Source organism: Rosa rugosa, chromosome 5, assembly GCF_958449725.1.
Source record: "Rosa rugosa chromosome 5, drRosRugo1.1, whole genome shotgun sequence".
Classification (NCBI taxonomy): domain Eukaryota; kingdom Viridiplantae; phylum Streptophyta; class Magnoliopsida; order Rosales; family Rosaceae; genus Rosa; species Rosa rugosa.
This window is the reverse complement of record NC_084824.1, coordinates 12,163,117-12,183,243: the sequence shown is the minus strand read 5'-3', so window position 1 is coordinate 12,183,243 and position 20,127 is coordinate 12,163,117. Positions and strand designations below refer to the sequence as shown.

At 37.4% G+C, this 20,127-nt stretch overlaps 3 protein-coding genes and 1 long non-coding RNA gene across 9 annotated transcripts; 2 read left to right on the top strand and 2 right to left on the bottom strand.

Annotated features, from left to right (window-relative positions):
• Positions 1–592: 592 nt before the first annotated feature.
• LOC133712120 (uncharacterized) lies at positions 593–4,324 on the bottom strand. 2 transcript variants are annotated; one of them, XR_009847173.1, is made up of 9 exons: positions 4,141–4,324; positions 3,875–3,969; positions 3,655–3,718; positions 2,884–3,012; positions 2,180–2,262; positions 1,509–1,558; positions 1,289–1,374; positions 1,113–1,197; positions 593–870 (listed from the first exon to the last, which is right to left on the bottom strand). It is a non-coding gene; the product is annotated as an uncharacterized LOC133712120 (long non-coding RNA). The 2 variants fall into 2 exon arrangements; XR_009847172.1 differs by having other exon boundaries at positions 593–1,197; positions 4,141–4,319.
• Positions 4,325–4,603: 279 nt separating this feature from the next.
• Positions 4,604–7,450, top strand: LOC133708098 (mediator-associated protein 2). Of its 2 annotated transcripts, none has more exons than XM_062133549.1 (5): positions 4,604–4,687; positions 4,773–4,947; positions 5,350–5,428; positions 5,587–5,670; positions 6,504–7,450. In XM_062133549.1, the coding sequence occupies exons 2-5, from the start codon at positions 4,834–4,836 to the stop codon at positions 6,935–6,937; spliced, it is 711 nt and encodes a 236-aa protein (XP_061989533.1). In that variant the 5' UTR covers positions 4,604–4,687; positions 4,773–4,833; the 3' UTR covers positions 6,938–7,450. The 2 variants fall into 2 exon arrangements, with proteins under 2 accessions (XP_061989533.1, XP_061989534.1); XM_062133550.1 differs by having other exon boundaries at positions 4,626–4,687; positions 4,779–4,947.
• A 457-nt stretch (positions 7,451–7,907) lies between these two features.
• On the top strand, positions 7,908–10,935 carry LOC133708096 (sterol 14-demethylase). 3 transcript variants are annotated; one of them, XM_062133543.1, is made up of 3 exons: positions 7,908–8,066; positions 8,439–8,932; positions 9,744–10,935. In XM_062133543.1, exons 2-3 carry the CDS (start codon positions 8,468–8,470, stop codon positions 10,740–10,742), a joined length of 1,464 nt encoding a protein of 487 aa, XP_061989527.1. In that variant the 5' UTR covers positions 7,908–8,066; positions 8,439–8,467; the 3' UTR covers positions 10,743–10,935. The 3 variants fall into 3 exon arrangements, with proteins under 3 accessions (XP_061989527.1, XP_061989529.1, XP_061989528.1); XM_062133545.1 differs by having other exon boundaries at positions 8,063–8,194; XM_062133544.1 differs by lacking the exon at positions 7,908–8,066 and adding an exon at positions 8,087–8,229.
• A 111-nt stretch (positions 10,936–11,046) lies between these two features.
• On the bottom strand, positions 11,047–13,452 carry LOC133708097 (peptidyl-prolyl cis-trans isomerase FKBP19, chloroplastic). 2 transcript variants are annotated; one of them, XM_062133548.1, is made up of 9 exons: positions 13,221–13,452; positions 13,006–13,122; positions 12,830–12,915; positions 12,693–12,743; positions 12,290–12,370; positions 12,153–12,197; positions 11,769–11,824; positions 11,565–11,640; positions 11,047–11,483 (listed from the first exon to the last, which is right to left on the bottom strand). In XM_062133548.1, the coding sequence occupies exons 1-9, from the start codon at positions 13,348–13,350 to the stop codon at positions 11,388–11,390; spliced, it is 738 nt and encodes a 245-aa protein (XP_061989532.1). In that variant the 5' UTR covers positions 13,351–13,452; the 3' UTR covers positions 11,047–11,387. The 2 variants fall into 2 exon arrangements, with proteins under 2 accessions (XP_061989532.1, XP_061989530.1); XM_062133546.1 differs by having other exon boundaries at positions 13,212–13,451.
• Between the last annotated feature and the right edge of the window lie 6,675 nt (positions 13,453–20,127).

The following is a 20,127-nucleotide window of genomic DNA, read 5'->3' as shown; positions in this document are numbered from 1 at the left end:
ATCAAGTACTATGGTGATGTAGTGACTAAAGAAGTAGTAAGTTTAGTATATAGAAGCTACGTCTCACTAGCTTTTATAAACTGACTAGCAAGATAGCCCGCGCGATGCTGCGGGTTTGTTTGCTTGTCGCGGTGTTTCTAATCCAACATTATTATGTTTTGTCTGAATTTTCTTGTACATATTTCTGAATTCAAGTGTATAATGAAATAGGAACCCCAAAAAGAAAAATAAAAGGAAAAAAGATGATGTAGAAGCCAAGATTACAAAAATAATGTAACTGATTGTTCAAAAAAGTACATGGAAGTACCTATACCTAGAAACCAATCTAAAACAAATCCAAAGACGGAATTATGGTCAGAAAACAATACCACCTAATATCCAGTTGCAATAAAAAGATGTCAAGTACAAAAAGCTCCGATCTAAAAATAAAAATTAGTAGAGAACCAACATTCATAAGACAGGGAGATAACAATCACCAAAGCTATAGTAATCAATTCTCTAAACCTTTGCATACTTAGATTTCATGTGTTGAAATTCCTTGGCTAACGTCCTCTGCATGTGCTCACAATCTAAAAATCCCCCACTGAACTAATTCTCTAACTCTCTACACTGTGTTCCTGCAATAAATAGAAAGAAAGTTACAGTCTTGGCTTCCTCTACATATTCAATTTCTCAATCAGAGCATGTAGTCGTTTTATGTGTAGTACTTCTTTCTTTTACTTAATTTCACAACATCAGCATCAATTTTTTCGATGTAGGAATTAATGACTGTGTAAGAGCCTTATCTTCGAGAGGTTCGAATGATCTTTCATATCCCAGTAGTTTCAATGCAACATCTTGGTCTACCCCAAAAATCTAAGCTAATGCAAGCTGAATCATAAGCAAGTCATATTGCAAATATTGAATACAGATTCTCACAACTCTAAAGGAATTGATAAAGAGCAGGGCTAATCGTTAACGACTTTTACAAAATCGGATAACATATCAGATGTCTTTTAACCCAAAAGAGTTTGAAGTACAATACCACCTTTTAGACACGAAAATGTCAGTAATAGCTGCTCTTAAGTGTCATGACATATCTTAGAGACCAAAAGTACTACCGAGTGATTTACCTTCCAGCTTTCTCATCACAAACCCAATAGTGAACACCATGTCGGCCACTGTATACCCAAAGAATGTCATTGAAACCAAAGTCATCTGCAGAAAAGAAGTTCACAAAAGTGAAAATTCAAGGGTTTTAAGTTCTAACAACATATAGATCAGATGCCAATGGAAAAAATATTCCTACCTCAAAAGGCAGTGTCAATCACTTTAATAGCAATTGTCATAAGCGGCCAGCATTCCAGGCACACATCAGCTCCTGAGCAGCTGCATCTAAGATCATCGTAAAAAATAGCTTGTCAAACATGTGGTAAAGCATTCATGTCAAAAGTTCAGTTAGACTCTGACTATTTACAACCTTCATAATTCAAATGGTTGATTCCCTTACTATATCAAAAATCAATTACCTCTCCTCAAGGTAGCAACCGTTTTAAGCATAAGAATGCATCTTTGCAGGCTGAAACATAAGAAAGATTAGAACTGAAACCAGAGACATGGCCTTGTCAGAAACACAACCATACACAACAGTTAAAACCAACCATTTGAAAACAGAAGGGAAGAACAAAAATACCATGCATAGGAATTGATTTGATCTATTGGTGTGCATTTTTTTAAACTTCAAATAATTCTTGTTTCTATATGCATTCCAATAGCTACATGATTCACCTATCTACAGTAACGGCCTTGTCTTGCTCGTTAATGCTTAGTTTTGAATAAGCACATTTAGGCTATTCTAATATAATATTGAGTTAACAATCTTATTCAACATGATAACAATCACGTCAAAAATGAAACCCATCTAAATTTTTATTTGGGGCCTGAAAAGGACTATGACCCGCATGATGCCAATACTATCGTGAACTGAAGAAAGCAACACAGATTTGCTCGAAATAGTGACAGTCATATCTACCTCTATATCCTAAACTTCAACTATACAATTATTCAACTACACACCCAAAAATTCCCCTTACTAACGAATTTCCAACCTTTCAAATTCAACCATGCAAGAAAACCAATCACAGATCTGAAAAAAAAAATAAAAAAAATAAATAAAGAAGTTAAAGAGAAATTAACTCACAGAATCAGCTGTACAATTAGGCAATTTGATTTGAGTGCTGCAGGGTCAGCTACTGACTCATGACAGGTGAAAACAATGGAGACCTAAAAGAAACAGAATCCTCAGAAACGATATTCAACCAGGGTTGGGAAAAAAAAAAAAAAAGGAACAAAAGCTAGCTTAAGATTGGATTCATTTATTCCTTCATTTCAACCCCAACTAAGTTTCACACACTATTCAATTAAAATCAATATCTCCCATTCAAAAGGCCATGAATCATTATTGGGGAAAAAAAAAAGGTTTTTGCATTGAAAAACATATTCATGCAATTGAGAAACAAAGTGAGAAAAAGATAGAATATAAGCCACAGAATAATGCACCACCAAAACTGATTCCATCTCTCTTTTCTTTCTAACTTTTGATTCATTCATTGATGACTTGTATGCAATAGCAAAATATCACAGATCCCACAAACCAAAACCAAAACCAAAAACAGGAGCAATTACTTTATGAACCCAGGAAGCAAGCAAGATAAATAAAAAAATTGAGGAATTTGAGTAGTGATCTTAAAATTCGAAATGAAAAGTAGCAAGATTGAGAACTTAGTTCCCATAATTGCATGAATTGTTACTCAAAGATAACAATGCAGTTCAATCTAAAGTAACTTGCAATTACTGTGAAACAAAGAAATGCACAAAAAAAAAAACTTAATAACAGGTAGATACCTTAGGTAATGGCCATATCAATGAGTGAGATCCCCAGTCAGTGTGATCAGGGTGCTTGCTTGCTTGCTTTGTCTTAAACCCCTAATTTTGGTAAGCCCCCCTCTTCTTTTCAATCTTATCTTTCACTTTCTGATTCAATATTTTGAAATTTGACCCAGTCAATCTTAGTTTCCCTATGAACCCATCATGTTCAATTTTGTATGTCAACATTGATACTCTCTGTGCACTGGTACTTCTGCTCCTCTGGTTATTTTGATTTAACAATCTAAACTTTTTTCTCAAATTTCACTTGTTATGAACTAAGGAAACTTGGTCATTGTTGCATCTTGTGTATAACTCTTTGGAAACATATAAGGTCCTTCAACTGAATTCATAGTAAGTTTCAATTATACCATGTTTTCTTATTTAACCTTTATTCCTTCAGTACGGGATAAAAATAAAAAATCCCTGTGTTCATTCCTTTGAGTTTGTGTATTACTTCCATGTTAGACTCGAAAAATAAAATAGTCAATTAAATAGAAGCAATCCCTTCTGTCATTTTGATACCAACAATGTAATATGAAAAGTGTGAATTATCATTTGGTAAATCATAAGCAAAGTGATAAAAGAAAGGAACAAACTTAAGCAAAAACAGTAAAACCAAAAGAAGCATAAAATCAAAGTTAAAAAGCAATAATAATGCAATTACTAAAGCATTCACACCCAATAAATTCTAAGATATCAGTAAAAGCTTGAAACCGAAGGAAGCAACAAACTTCCCAATTAGAATACCTTCTGAAGTTGAAGAAGAGCTCATTTTCCCATTCATCTTCTTCAATCAGCAAAGCTAAGCACACTGCAAAAATATCAATACATATCGTTTAGGAAAATTTAGAGAAAGAAAAGGCCAAAGAACCAAATATCTATTCACCAAAACATAAACCTAAATCCAATCCTTCACCGAAAAATTTTAATCAGCAAAGCTGAGAAGGATCCAAATCTACACAAATACCGGAAATCCATAGCAAAAGACCTTTCTTGGCCAATAGAACACCTTGGTGTCCACGATTAAGCCTCCAATGGCAAACTCCACCCTAGCGATGGACACTGAAAACCCAATTCCCAATCAATCAATCCATCCAAAAAAAAAAAGAAGAATTCTTCGCAAAGAAATTAAGGAACCCAATTCCCAATCAATCAATCAATCCAGAAAAAAAAAAAAAAAAGATGAGTGATTTGCAGTGAAATTAAGCTTTGGGGAGTGAGGGTTTCGCTTACTTTTGAAGGGATGGCCTCGTCTTCTCTCCTTTCTTCCTATTTACTTCACTCCATCTCTCTCTGGGTCGAGCAAATAACCAAAACCCAAAAGATGAGGCCCTCTGTCTGTGTTGATAGTGTAGAACCTACAGGTGGCAGGAGATAAGAACGTTATAGAAGAATGGCAAATTGTAATTGAAGGAAAATGCAAGGGCAAAAGCGTCACTTCATTTCGGGCTTGAGTGAACACTAACTCATCTTTGGTTTATAGTAAATGTGAGAAGTCTCAACTAAACTGTATAAATCTAGTGAATAGTGATATGTACTTTTTTTTCTTTCTCGAAAGTAAGGTGGCCGGTCGAACCCGATCCAAATTGCCGCCATCCCAAGAATAGTTCGGGTTCAGCAGTAGAGCCCATCATGTTACACAATGGGCCGAAAACTCAAAAGAAGGTGGACAGGGGTGATTTGGTAAAAACACGAATCGAGGTTTAACAATTCCTAATTCTCCGACCGCAGCCGCGTGCAAAGCAAAGCATCACTGCCATCTTCCTTGGTTCTCAAACAGGTACTACTCTCCTTCTTCTAGCTTCATCCCCAATTTCATAAATATATGTATGTGTTTTTGGGATTGATATTTCTTTTGTTTGAAGAGATAGTGTTTGCTTGGAAGTTGAGCTGAGAAAGAGAGAGAGAGAGAGAGAAGAGGCTGGAATGGAAGGCTACAAGCCTCCGGCAGATTTTGAAGAGAATGCTAAAGACCCACTGCTCGATTTCAACGTGAACGATTCTACTGAGCTTTGGCTCATTCAGTGGCCTAAAAATCAAGTATGTTGCTTTTACTGTGAAGGAGCCTTTTTTTTTTTTTTTTTCCTAATACTTCTGTTTCAATCCCAATTAATAGGAAGAATGATTAGAAGATTACAATACTGTGTTTTTGATTTGGGTACAAGGTTTATACTGTTGGACACCCAATTTCTGTTGAAAAACAACTTGTTATCTTTTGTTTCTCGAATTGGATTCCATGGTAGGGGAGTTCTTAGGGTGGAAAAGGAAGGGCCGTGTTATTAGAATTATTGATATGATTGAATATAAGGTATAGACAAGTTTATTGAGCAACGAGAGCTGCTGGCTTTAACTAGCTGTCTGCATTTGAGTTTATGGTTGCTGTTATTTTTTGAATGACATTATTTTTCCGGTCATTGGATTAACTGACCATTTGTATTGCAGAATCCAGATTATGATGGGAAAGAGCTGTCGCTTCAGCTTCATGGTGATGGAAAGTTGGCCAGTTTTGAAGGCGCATCTGGTAATTATACTTCAATTCTAGTGGCAGAGGCGGAATACCCATTTTGTTTTGTCAGGGCGTTTTTCATTATTTGAAGAAGCTGTTTTGGGTGATATAACCCTGCAATGCATAAGCTCTGCTACTTTTGAGACCTAATATGATGTTTCTGATTTTGGCAGGGAAAGAATATGACCTGGTCAGTTCCTCAACTCAACAGTCAAATGCTACAGTTTTTGTATCTTCTGCCTCGGGCACAAAAATTGGTAAGCTGACAACCTACCAAATTAAGAATCTGCACTGCAGATATGAATCTCAACTTGAGTTGTGATGTTTACTTTTCTGTTCTGTTTCTTATTGAACCAAAATTTGCACTAAGCCATGGCAATGCATATACAGTTTATTCTGGGCAAACTTCAACAATCAATACAAATCGAGTTGCATTTTAACATTGATGCACTATCTGTTCCTAAAAATTTGACATTTTGGTTCATATGCTGGCTGTTGCTTTCAAAATTCTTAATTCATCCAGTTTTGTTTACCACAGGTGATTATTAGCTTGTTTTGTTATTTGGTTGTGTGAAGTTCTATTACCAAGGTCTATTTTAAGTTTTAGCGGTATTGCCTTCAGAACTCTTTTTGAACCCAATTTGACATTGGTATTTACAGTTGGATGTCTGGCAAAACTTCAACAACCAATGTGAATTTAGTTGCTTTAGTTATTATCACCCTAGCTCCTATCTGTTTCTAAAGATTTGACATTTATTCAGATGCTGTCTGAATAGGTTTAGAGGTCTTTATTTATCCAATATTGTACATTAACAATAATATACGGCTCGTTCTATTATTTGGTCATGTGGAGCTCTGTTATCAAGCTCTTGGTCTTTCTGTCAACAGGGCCAAGTTAGTTTTAACTTTTAGGTATTGCATTGCCTATATGGTCATTTTGGTCATGGTAGGTTAAGATGACAAAATAAAAATTTCTTGGACCTTTCTCCCTTTTGTGTGTTATCTGTATTACAATTGTTGCTGCCCTATTTACTGGTTATGGGATCAGTGTGCTCATATGTTGTAATCATTATGTGTTATGACTTGGCAGCTGGAAAGATTTCACGGCGAGTTTCTCTGGTGCATTTCCCCGAGCCTAGTGAGCTTAAAGAACGTCAAGAGCTTCAAATGGCAAAATTCCGAAAAAAGAATCAGATATCGTCCTCAATGGCATTGACCCATTCTTCCCAGAAAACTCCTTCACGCAGTACGAGAACTACAACTACTGCAACTCCTACTCCTATTCAAAGTACGTTTCAGAGAAGTTCGCGACCAATAAATGGACGCGCATCCTCCCCTCATAGTAGTGAACATAAAAGTTCTGTTAGTGAAGCTGGGGAGCAATCACAGCTTCGGAACAAACGGCATGCTTCCCCAGGTCGAAGTCATAGTGGCGTTACTTCATCAGGACAAGGTCGTAGTTCTACTACTACTTCCTCAGGAGAAAGGTCATCAAAGAAAATCAAGGAAAACCATAAAAGATGAGATGGCAAATCTCTAAGATTTTTGCCAAATGCATATCATGCAAATATGAATCTTGATGGTGGATGAAGTAACCAGATCCTGTCTGCTGCTTCTGGGTTTTGTTAGACACTTGAAGCAGCATTACGATGTGTCAAAACTTTTTGCCGCCAAAGCTTGATGATTTAATACGGTTTCCAGTTCAAACACCTCAGGCAAGGAGAAAGCATACATCCTTTGTTCATTCTACTGTTTGAACTTTCTTAGTGCTGTAGCAAGTTAATTTTTTCTTCTATTCGGTTACCAAATGCCTCTGCCAAATTTATCTAGAAATTTGTTCTAACGTTATGCACGCAGAAGGTGTGAGGTTTGTTATGTTGGTCATTGTATTATTACGGTCGAATCAGTTTGCGATTTGGGTTTCGCATAGATAACAGAGTTTTGTCACTCTTTTCCTCGCACTCACCCGTCAGTTCGTTTTCCTTTAACATCATCACATTCATGAGATTTGTACAATACATTTTGTGTTCCTTTATATACTCTCATTTGTTCTACTGTTTTATCGATTGATTTTCGGTTAATTTTCGATGAAAAAAGTTTGTGGAATATTTCGTACACTGATGTTTTTAAACTTGTGATCAACTTCGTATCGAGTTCGAGGCGTGGCTGTCATTACGGGGTCACATACTATCACGAAAATCTCCACCTGCCGACTGACGACAGACACCACCGTCGGTCCGAGTCCGACTGCTTCTGCAAATCTCCCGCTCTCGTCTATCGAAGAAGCTCATCGATCAGCTGCTCACAAAACTGGTCACGTGCTAGAATCGTATATAAAACTCCAACCTCCTATCAAAACCCTACACGTGTACGACAATACCACCTCACGTGACATAACCCACCGTTTTCTGGATCCAACGAGCGCAGCCTTACACTTGTACCGTGTTCTGCGCATGATTAACAATATTCCAAAGATTTTAATCTAGCAAATCAATAATATTTAAACCCACAGTTGAATCGGACTAAGCTAAACTCTCACACTTAATCTCACACTCCCACCACTGCTTGGCTTGGCCTTTTCAGCTTTTGACTAGGGACTACTATATTGCCGTCTCTCTCCTCCTATCTTTTCTCCGCTCCAATCTCTAATCTGGTACACAAATCTAATTCCCCTACTTCTTCTCTCTAAACTACTAAACTACTTTGCTTTCCCTACTGCATTGTCTTTCTGCTTTTTCTCATTTCAGATTCACATTCTTTTCAATTGCCGTCAAAATCGAGGTTTCTTCTCAATTTTCCACCACCCATTTTTATAGGTTCGCTTAACCTTAGATCCCATCGAGTTCTATGACTCAAAGTTACAAACTTTTTTCATTGTGAAAGTTGCGTACTTTTTTTCTTCATTGCCAAAGTCACTGATTTTTTTTACGTCTGTGTGTGTGAATTTTGCTGAAAGTTGCAGACTTTTTATGGTGGTCACGGAAAAAGTCCACTGATTTTGTGTGTTATTGTGTGGATTTTGCAGCCAGGTCCCTGAAGTTGGGCCAATTCACAATGGATGTGGATACCAAGCTTCTAGACGGGGCTCTGCCGATTGTGGCAACTCTGGTATTAGCTGTCCTAATCGGAGTGATTATAATCCGGCGCAGATCTGGACACCGGCTTCCTCCTACTGTGAAGGCCTTGCCTTTGATTGGGGGGTTGCTTCGGTTCTTGAAAGGCCCCATTGTGATGATTAGGGAGGAGTACCCAAAGCTTGGGAGTGTGTTCACATTGAATCTGTTTCACAAGAAGATTACGTTCTTGATTGGTCCTGAGGTTTCCGCGCACTTTTTCAAGGCGCCGGAGTCTGATCTTAGCCAGCAGGAGGTGTACCAGTTCAATGTGCCCACTTTCGGACCCGGAGTTGTGTTTGATGTGGATTATACGGTGAGGCAGGAGCAGTTCAGGTTCTTTACGGAGGCTCTGAGGGTGAATAAGCTCAAGGGATATGTGGATCAGATGGTTACAGAAGCAGAGGTACATTTCGTTACTAATGTTGGAACTTTGATTGGTTTATCACTGCATTGTTTGTTTGATCTGCTTCGACATATTTAGTAACCTGTTTACATATGCTTAGGAAGTACCAGTATGATTGAGTGTTAGTCAATGTCTGACAAGAAGAATCACTTGGTCAGTTTGTGCAGATAATGTGTCAAATGTTGTGGTTGTTGGTTTTATGAGAGAAACATTAACAATCATTGGCAGGGTTTGCTATTCATTAAAGACTACTAAATGCAAGCAATTGAGTAGCCTTTAAGACTGGTGCTTTATGTTTTTGCCCCAAAAAATAAAATAAAGAAGGGAACAAATGAAAATGATAGAAGTGTGACTTACCAGTGCATATATTTGTGAGTAAAAAGGGAAGACAAAATGCAGCGTGTGTTTTAAGGTTTCTGTGGTGAGAGAAGGATAACAATCTTGAGTTCTCTAATATTTTGTAACTGGATTTTGACAGTTCCTCCCCCCACTGTTAAAAAAGCTTTATTAACCTTCTAAGAGTCAGAAGACACGGGCCATTTTCTTCTTTTCTTTTAAGATTCATAAGGAAAGTCATTCATCACCAAGCATCAAATAGATGCAAGTAAGTCAGGGAAAAGAAGGATTTCTTCAGTTGCCATCTCTTACTAATATTCAGTCTAAGCACTCACTCAAACCTGCTTTTGTGTTGTTTATTTGGTTCACTAAAGACTCTTCAGAACTTTGAACTTTTATTTGTGCACGGTACCTGGTGGCAGACTACTCGTACATAATGTAGGGTTAACTCATGTCTTCACACTGTACTGGACAGGATTACTTTTCCAAGTGGGGAGACAGTGGAGAGGTGGACTTGAAGTATGAGCTGGAGCATCTGATTATCCTGACAGCCAGTAGATGCCTCTTGGGTCGTGAAGTTCGTGATAAACTCTTTGATGATGTTTCGTCTTTGTTCCATGAACTTGACAATGGCATGCTTCCCATTAGTGTCATTGCCCCATACCTGCCCATCCCAGCTCACCGCCGCCGTGACCAGGCACGCAAGAAGCTCACAGCAATCTTTGCAAACATCATAAACTCCCGCAGATGTGCTGAAGTGTCTGAGAATGACATGTTGCAATATTTCATCGAGTCTAAGTACAAAAACGGCCGAAAAACAACTGATTCTGAGATCACTGGCTTGCTCATTGCTGCTCTCTTTGCTGGGCAACATACAAGTTCAATCACTTCCACTTGGACTGGGGCTTATCTCCTCCAGAATAAGCAGTACCTATCTGCCGTGTCAGAGGAACAGACAAGGCTTATGGCTAAGCATGGGAAGAAGATTGACCATGATATATTGTCCGAGATGGATACACTGTATCGTTCCATCAAGGAAGCTCTGAGACTGCATCCTCCACTGATCATGTTGCTGCGACACTCGCATAGCGATTTCAGCGTACAAACTCGTGACGGGAAAGAATATGACATCCCGAAGGGCCACATAGTTGCCACATCACCAGCTTTTGCCAACCGACTTCCTCATATTTTCAAAAACCCAGACAGCTATGATCCTGATAGATTTGCTGTTGGAAGAGAGGAAGACAAGGCCGCAGGGGCCTTCTCATATATCTCATTTGGAGGTGGCAGGCATGGATGCCTCGGAGAGCCTTTTGCATACCTGCAGATAAAGGCTATATGGAGCCATTTGCTGAGGAACTTTGAACTGGAGCTGGTTTCACCTTTTCCAGAGACTGATTGGAATGCCATGGTTGTCGGTGTGAAAGGAAAGGTGATGGTGCGGTATAAGCGAAGGGAGCTTTCAGCTAATTAATGGCAACGGCCATTTGGTGGTTTCCAGGGTTAAATTTATGTTTTTTGTTAGGATGTTTTTGGTCCCTCTTGTATGTGTTGATTTCCTTCCTCCTTTTCTAATTAACTGTTAATGTTATGTTGCTCTCTTTTATTGGATTGTGGATCCTGTTTTATTAGTCATAAATTTATGATGATGAATGTTATAGCTGTAACTTTCTGGGTAGTTGGTGGTAGTGAAAACATTATGCTACATGTACAGAAGTAATGCTTTCATCACGACGGCCAGTCATTATAGCTTACCTGTTACAATTGCAATCCTTGACTACATAAATGTGCTGCAAATAAATTAAAAGTATACATTGCATCTGAACTGGAAAGATGATACAGGTAGGTAATGCTGGACATTTGTATTCTCTCATGATTCATGGGAAATTTATTACCTGTGACAAGCTTTCATTTCAAGCAATGGGAAAAGCACCAAGCAAGCTTGGCTTCATAGAAAAAGAAGCTCTGTGTTTGTCTAGATTCAACAATCCAGCTTCTTAAGCTGATTAGTAGCGTTCAGCATTCTGAATTGAACAAGAAACTCTTGATATATCGGCCAAAATCATTGGCCAACAATGTGATTTCCCGTGAAAGATCTTGAATTGAATTTGATAAGAAATCAGTTTGGTATGATCTTAATCAGCTCAATATCAAACAGAAGAGTCTTGTCTATCAGCCCTTGGTTCCCCAGCACAAAATCCAAGGCTCGTTGGCCCTGTGAAAACATCAGAATTGCACCTTTATAAGAATTAGCAGAATTGCATTACAAGAATCACCAAAAGAACACAAGAATTACCGAAAATGTTGTGGGTCTTGGGCCACTCTTGTTGTAGTCATTGTCCGGATATCCCAATTCTGGAGGCACTATGATCCTGCATCACTGTGAGCTAGAATGTGAAATTTGCATATAATATGTGATAAATTTTATTGAGCATTCAATCCAACTGCTTGAAAATTCCATAAGCAAAAGCTGTAAGCTACAGAAAACAAGATGCAGCACCTTCTAACGCCACCAAGAGACATGCCTGCAATAGCTTCCTCAAAAGCTGGTATCACCTGAAGATTTAAGAAACACACAGTGCCATTAAAGTCGCTGATCGATTATTAGTTAATTACATACCGACAAAGCAAATACAAGTCTTATCAAAGAGAAAAAAAAAGGGAAATACAAGTATTCAATAGTTTCTCCTTATTGTCCGAACTGAATCCTAATCTACACTATGTTAACATCAAACAGTGCTTGCTTATGCAATCTCATAGATTTTAGAGGACAAAAGAAACACATAAAACAGTTTAATAGCTACAACCAATAAGAACAAATTTAGCTGCAACAACCACAACCAAAACTTGTTCTTTCAGTTCAGTTGCGTCACAAGTTTCTCACCTCTTGAGATCCTACTCTGAATTTGAAAAAAGCCTTGTCATCACCCTGCATTCAAGAAACCATGAAACACAAACTGTTAAATAAGCTTATGCACCCCGAAATAAGTCCCCAGTAAACAGATCATAAGTAATCAATACCTCAAATGAACCACCTTTTGTTTTATTTCGAGCTTCAAATATACGACCGTAGTATCCAATGGTATAACCATCCCAATCAATCTGAAATGCACCCAAAGATCACAAATTACTACACCGACCCAACTTAAAAGATAAATCAATAGCATCAAAAAATCGCACGAGTCCATGAATCTGTTTAAAGCTTTACGCTTTGCCAATAAAACTGAAAAAGGTAATATAACTAACAACTGCCTTTCCGAGAGATTCCTAGGTGGAGTTCAGCTAATGGAACCTACTCGATAGCAAAATCACCCTAATTGCAAATACAAACCTTGTGATGTAAGGTTGCCGATTACTACATTACATAGAGACAATCTAAAACCGCAACTAATCAAAGCATGTGCTCAAACAATGAGTGGCTTACCACTACTGTATCCCCAACCTTGGGTTTGGGGCCATCTCCTGCTCGCAAGTCCTGCATTCTTCTTAAATTCATAGTTAAAAACAAAGTAACAAAAACTTTCAAGAGCTTGTGAAAGTTATGATCTTCCAAAATATAACCTTATACTGAAGACCCGAGTCAGTTTCGGTGTAGTCCGGATAACTCATCTTCGACTTGCCGTAGTCCTTTCCTCTAATTGCTGGCACTGCAAAGCAGTTCAAAACATTTACAATGCAGTAAAAACGAAAATATATGACAGTAACAAACCTCAGAACTCCCAAAAAAAATCACTTACTGTCTGCAAACTGAGATGCCAGGGCGAGTTTATCCTTAAAAGCATTACAGAAAGCCGCAGCTACAGTTCCGATGGATGAAAACACAAGTTTTCTTCGCTCGATAAGATTGCTTCCGCCTACCCAAAATCCGAAATTTGATAAACTCATAGCAAAATACAATATTTCAATCACAACCAAATAAATATGCCATGGCTGATTTACTGACCGCCTGCACCTGAATCAGAAGATTTCTCGGCTTCCGGGGGAAGAAAAGATTTGGGTCCGCGCCGTACACGGGTTCGAGATTTTCCGACCGATGAGGTTAGAGGCCGCTGAGGAGATCCAATGGCTGAGATTGAAGCCATTTGAAGGTAGGGGAAGTAGTTGATTAGGGAGAAAGAGTGAGAACGGTGAAGGGGTGTGACTGGGAATGTGTTTCGCGGGAAGATAACGACCTCAACTTGCCAACCGCTTTATATTTTTTGGGTGGTGACCACTTACTCAATTTCAATTTAAAAATTGTCCACTTACTCTACTTAGAGTTTTTTAATCTCATTTACTCAATTTAATATCTATTGACAGTTTTGCCCATATTAATTAAATTGAAACTCATCAATCTCTCTCTGTCTCTCTCTCAAATCTGCCTCCTCACCCAAACCAGCGTCGTCGATCTGGCAACAGCTTCCTTGGCGGCTTCTCGGCCATCACCGCCAGCTACTCCATCGTAGGAGACGACGAGCTGCTCATATTCAAGTTCTCCCTCAAACCCTCTCACTTCAGACACCTCTCGATCAAATCGACTCTCATCGCCGTCGGTGAAGACAGCAATACCAAACCCGTCGACATCATTGGTCACAGCCGCACGGTTCCGTCGTCTTCACCGCCGCCTAGTTCAAATAGTTCATCGCCGGAGGTCCTCCCGAGTTGCCTCACCGATCCAACATCGTGAAACAAAGTTCTGATTTTGATTACAAAGTTTCGACTTCGATAAGGCGGTGAGGGAAAACAACGCCGTAGTGGGTGCGGAGGAGGAGACGGGTTGTTTGTGTGAGGGGGAGGAGGCGAGCGGCGGTGGGGGAGGAGCAGTCTGTTAATACCACTGATCCGGCTTCAAAACCCAAAGCAACAGGTTACTGACCTTTCAGATTAATCAATCTCAGATGGAATTGCATTTATTCAATTTGGATTAATCAATCTCACAGCGGTCGTAAAAACGAGCCGGTCTCACACTCCAGTGGGTGCCTAGAGCATTTTCTGGGTGGCCCAATTTTTTTTTTCTTGGAAACTATGAGCTCCAAGAATGGGGAAGGAAAAAAAAAAGTGAACATGTAGAATTGAACATATAAATTGATCAATTGTGTCTGTAGTGTATTCATTTTGGTTTTGGGAGTTTATGCAATTCAATGGAGGGCAATAATATGATTATTGGAGGGTAATAATATGATTATTGGGGGCAATAATATGATTATTGGAGGACAATAATATGAGTATTGGGGGGGGCAATAATATGTTTACTGGGGGGCAATAATATGATTATTGAGTATTATTAGGGGGCAATAAAATCAGACACCGGAATCCCGTCACCAGTCCGGTAGCCGGATTCGGGATTCCGGTCACCAGTCGTCGAAGTCCGGCAAGGTCTCTGATGACTTCTCTCTCTAAGTGACAAAGAAGGAGAGGGCAAAATTGTCCGAAAAATAAATAAAAAGGAATAAAAAAAATACTTAATTAGGTATTAGGGAAAAAAATATATTAAATATTGAGTAAGTGGGCAATCTCTTAGAGTGTTTGGGTAAGTGAGGTTAATTAACCCCAAAATTGGGTAAATGATCATTTTCCTCCTTTTTATTTTTTTATATTTTGTTACACGAACAAACTGGAACCTTCTTTCCTCTAACTTTGGTTAAGTACCCTTATTCTCTTTGGGTTCCATCTTCAGATAAGCTAATTTTGTTACGGGTGCGTTTGCTAACTTAGGATATGGCTCCATCGAAGAAAAAGTTTAGGAGAATTCCATTCTTTTTCAACCTTCAAAAGCCCTTTATTTGACCGTTTAGAATTGGACTGTTCTTAGATTTTTAGAGACTCATGTATTTAAACTTGTTGTAATTTCTTATCAAAAAATTATAGAAAAAACTATTCATTTTAGATTTTGCCGTTTTGGGTAGGGATGACAAAAATCTCCATAGGGTCAGTCACCCTAACGGGAATTCAGGAGAAATCGGGTAACGGGGATGGGGATGGTATTCTGATTTCAATCCAGAAGCACTAGAGTGGAGTCACAAAAACATTGTTCATTACAGCCTGCCACTTATTTTTCTTATTGTAGCTCATTTCAGTCCAAAAATCATTGTTCTTAGTTGCTTTATTTAGTTATTGGTAGAGTAAAAACAAAAGAGGTTTCGAGTTTCACCTCTCCTAGGGTGAACAAAGAGTACTTTGAGTTTGGTTCTTATTCTCATTGCTTCTGTTTAAATGGACGATTACTTGTAGATCTGTTTACCATTGAATTGTTATTTCCTTTGTCTCAAATTGCTGTTGTTTACACTTTACCTGTTTTAATTAGGTTTTCGACTGCTGTTCGCTAGGGACAGTGGTCACTTTTGTGACATTGTTTTGAGTAGTTATAACCTTAGTCCTCTGCGGGAAAGACCCTTGTTTACCCTTGCTACAATTGACAATCTTAAGTGTGAATAAGGAAAATCAATAGCTTATAAATTTAGCTATCACCTCTTTCCAATTTGGCCAATATTATAGTTTGTCGACACAATGAAACGTGGTAGTATACAGCCCTTGATGATATTTAGTAGCTACAACAGATGAGATGTCATCAATGATCATCAATTAGAGATCTATCACACATTCAAAATATATGCATGCATTAGCTATAATAATCTTATTCTTATTAGAGCATCTTTAGCAATGCTAGCTATTTTTGAGTTAAATTTTAGCTAAAGTAGCTAAAAAGTCATTTTGGCTAGCCATTTTAGAAATACGTCTGCATCAGTGCTCTCTATTCTTGCTAGTTTTGAATTTATATTATTTTTTAAATGAAGATTAAATAGTTTAAATATATTTATATGTTATATAAAATAACTCAATAGGAATGTTTTAAATTATAAAGAGCCTCATCTCGCTCTCTATATTTAGGAGCGAGATAGCTAAAAGTTATAATAGAGAGTCATTTAGGAGTCTGGTGCAGCAGCTAAAATATATAAAAAGCTAAACATGCTCTCCAAAATAGCTAAGGAGCAAAAATAGAGAGTCTGCTAAAGATGCTCTTAGGTACCCATGCCTCTTTTAGGGAATTTGTTGTCTCTCAAGGACAAATTAATTAAAGAATGTGGATCTTTGTATAACCTCATGAAAAGCGTTATAGGGCTTGTATAATCTTCCCTTACAGGGAGCTTAAAACATTGGACTTTGTGGATATATTCCACATAAAATCGCGCCGTTAAATTAGTGTTTCCTCTAGACCTATAAATGGACCCGATTTTGATCTGGACCCGCTCCAGATCCGTGGCTATTGGACGGGTTTGGATCGAAAATTTTGATCCATTGATCCGTTAATAATCCGAATCCATTAACCCGTTTATTTAACGGATCAAATACGGATTTAGGTCGATCCGATCCGTTAATGATCCAGTCCGTTTTCGTAATAATAAAATATTATTTTTTATTAATATATTATTATTTTAAAAAAATATATAAAATATAAAATATGAAGAATTTCTAAATACAATTTTTTTGCAGAAATCTGAGGGACAGCCCATCATCGAAGATTCCAAGAAGCATTAAGAATTTTGATAATGTAATTCTAGTTTTGGTAATATTTTTCATGTTGTTTTAACATTTTATTAATATCTTATGAGGTATCATGATATAAATTTAATATTACTATTTAAAATTTTAAAATATTTGAAATTATAAACGGGTCGGATTAGCGGATCGGGTATTCGTTAATCCGGCGGATACGGATTTGGATCGAGCTATCAATGATCCACCGGGTTAACGGAGAGGGTTTCGATCGAATTTTTTTTTAAGTAAACGGATTTGGATTTAGGTCGATCCGATCCAAATCCGGTCCATTTACAGGTCTAGTTTCCTCCCCCTAACGGCGAGAATACTATTAGATTTAACCACACCAAATATGCATGTGTTTATAAATATTGGATTGAAAAATCCTTTGGTGGGTGGCAAGCCCAAACCAATTTTTAGGTCAAAAACTTATAGTTAATGATTGTCACTTTCTCAATTTCTCATAATTGATTGAGATTTTCTCTTAAGATAAGAATAGGATTAAATTCTGTTTAGTCCATGTACTATGACCATTTTTTCGTTTCAGTCCCTAACATTCTCAATTAATCTGAAAAGTCCCTAACGTCAAAATTTCCGTCTGATTGGTCCCTCCCGCGTCAAATTAGGAGTTGGCCTTAGGTGAAATGTCCAATATACCCCTCTGTTATTTCTTTTTCTTTTTTAATTTCTTTTTCTCCTTTTTTTTTCTTTTCCTTTTTAATTTCTTTTTTTTTTCCTTTTTTCTTTTTTCTTTTTCCTTTTTAATGACCATTGTATCCTACTGCATCGGTAGCGCCACGTCGGCGAACCAATCCAGATCGACCCGAAACCCCAATTCTTGTTCTCCATGCCGGCGGCCCTTTTTTTGTTTCCTTTTCTTTTTTTTGTTTTTCTTTTTTCCTTTTTAATTTCTTTTTCCCTTTTTCTTTTCTTTTTTCTTTTTTCTTTTTCCTTTTTAATGACCATCGTATCATGCTGCATCGGTAGCGCCACGTCGGCGAACCAATCCAAATCGACCCGAAACCCCAATTATTATTCTCCACGCCGGCGGCCATTTTCCTTTTCCATCACTATTCTTCTTCTTCACTTCTGGATTTGGTCAACTTGGCCATCAAAAACCATCATTTCAACCAGACCCAAAATCCAAATCACCATTTTGAGCAAGACCCAAAAACCGCAGGGTCTGAAAAAATGGTAGTTTTCAGTGAAAAGTTTCCAGATTGAGGCTTGATGTGGAGAGAGAAAGTGAGATTTGAGTGGGAGAGAGAGAAGTAGGCTGTGAAAACAAGAGGGGAGTGGTTTAGCGGCGAATTTCCGAGCTGATTGGGATCTGCTTGTGTTTGGGAGATGGCGTCGGCGATGATGGAGGCAAGGGCGGATCCCAACAGAGGGAGATGGCTTCAGAGAAGGTGAAGAAGTGATCGATCAGCTCCTAGCCTCTTGCTTTTGCTCGATGTCCATATCTGCACCGCCAAGCTAGGTCTTTGCTGGGTTTGGTTTCAATTTCGGGAGAGAAACAGATGGATTGTGGAGTTTGATCGGAATGGGATTGGTGGGTTGAGGAAAGAGAAAGTAGGCAAAATGAAAAGGAAAAAAAAAGATAAAAAAGAAATTAAAAAGGAACAAGAAAAAAAGAAGAAAAAGCAAAAAAGAAATTAAAAAAGAAAAAAAGGAAAAAAAAATTAAAAAGGAACAAGAAAAAAAAGAAGAAAAAGCAAAAAAGATATTAAAAAGAAAAAAGGAAAAAAGGAAAAAAAGAAATTAAAAAGAAAAAAGAAAGAAAAAAAAGGAGAAAAAGAAATTAAAAAGAAAAAATAAAAATAAAAGGAGAAAAAAAAATTAAAAAGGAAAAAGAAATAACAGAGGGGTATATTGGACATTTTACCTAAGGTCAACTCCTAATTTGTCGCGGGAGGGACAAATCAGACGGAAATTTTGACGTTAGGGACTTTTCAGATTAATTGAGAATGTCAGGGACTGAAACAAAAAAAGGGTCATAGTACAGGGACTAAACATAATTTAATCCATAAGAATAAGACACGGTGGATAAATATCACACACCAATTCATGTCATTTTTCATAAACGATATGCTCCCCCTAATGGTGGGAGGATTGTCTTATTAAAGTGACAACTCGCAAATATGCGATAAATTATAACTTCCTCGTTAGAAAAGTTTGCAATTATTGTTGGATTATACAACAATGTAAAGTATGTAGATAAGTCTACATGACATAGTAGATAAAATAATGACACATTGGTCACGCCAAAATAATTTTATTTGGCTCAATGAAATTTTTAATTCATGATATAGTATACAATAGTATACTTATAGTTGATTAATACAACATAAGTTAGGTGGAAATTTTATCACCAATATATGCAATGGTATTCCATATAGGTAACATAATACAAGCTCAGTTGGAGCCATCAATCAAGATCTGCATCTCTTGAAATGATTGTTACCTTAGCTTTCTGAAGCATCAATTGTAAAAAATTATCAACAATTGCAATGGATCATGTCCATAGTTTCATTATATGCATGCAAGACAACTATGTTTGTCATTATATTTATCATGAACATTCATGGTTCAAAATGAATTTATTGATGAACACGTGGTTCATATTATTGTTTGACATTGAAAACAAATGTCAAAATTATATACTCAAATTTCGAGTCTGGGACAGTAGTCCATATGGGTATAAGCATATACTCCAATAATAATAGATTTAGGGACCATAGCCCTCATACTCAAAACATTTGGTTTGAGTCTTCACAATTAGAAGCATGTTCTAAAAGTGGAGTGAACAGAGGTTCACATGTACTCATAAAGAGAAGGGACAAAGGTCCTGACATAATTGGAGATTAAGAAACAAGAGGTTTCGATCTATTTGATTGTATAACAATCAGTGGAGGAATTTTAAGTCCTCATGAAATTGAATCAAGAAACATGTAGTTTCGATCTCATTATAAATTGACAATTTTATATCAAATTATCAGATCAAACAATAAGAGGAAACCAAATTGAAGTCGTCAAACTAATAAAAATACATACCTCGATTCTGTAGGAAATATAATTAATACTGTTGATATCAATTGGTGAGTACCATATGCCAAAATAGAGACAGATTCATTTAGAGTCATAATTGAAACATGCATTAATATAACATTATAACAAAATAATCATAAATTTGTTGTAGTCTAGTTAGTTAGGATATTTGGTCCCCATAATTTTAGTTGGGAGGTATTCTGATGCATAGCGGAATTGAAATCAGTGATAGAGTTGAAGTTCTGAAGGCGCAAATGCGTCCATCAATATCGTGCTCTAGGTAGAAAAATGGTTTT

Bases quoted from the DNA above. Each gene is read 5' to 3' on its own strand.
- LOC133708096 (XM_062133543.1), top strand. From the start codon at position 8,468: ATGGATGTGGATACCAAGCTTCTAGACGGGGCTCTGCCGATTGTGGCA. The intron at 8,933-9,743 runs GTACATTTCGTT...TGTACTGGACAG, and splicing joins AGATGGTTACAGAAGCAGAG to GATTACTTTTCCAAGTGGGG.
- LOC133708097 (XM_062133546.1), bottom strand. From the start codon at position 13,350: ATGGCTTCAATCTCAGCCATTGGATCTCCTCAGCGGCCTCTAACCTCA. The intron at 13,123-13,211 runs GTCAGTAAATCA...GATTTTGGGTAG, and splicing joins TTCTGATTCAGGTGCAGGCG to GCGGAAGCAATCTTATCGAG. The intron at 12,198-12,289 runs GTATTGATTACT...TCTTGAATGCAG, and splicing joins CAAAAGGTGGTTCATTTGAG to GGTGATGACAAGGCTTTTTT.
- LOC133708098 (XM_062133549.1), top strand. From the start codon at position 4,834: ATGGAAGGCTACAAGCCTCCGGCAGATTTTGAAGAGAATGCTAAAGAC. The intron at 5,429-5,586 runs GTAATTATACTT...TGATTTTGGCAG, and splicing joins CAGTTTTGAAGGCGCATCTG to GGAAAGAATATGACCTGGTC. The intron at 5,671-6,503 runs GTAAGCTGACAA...ATGACTTGGCAG, and splicing joins TGCCTCGGGCACAAAAATTG to CTGGAAAGATTTCACGGCGA.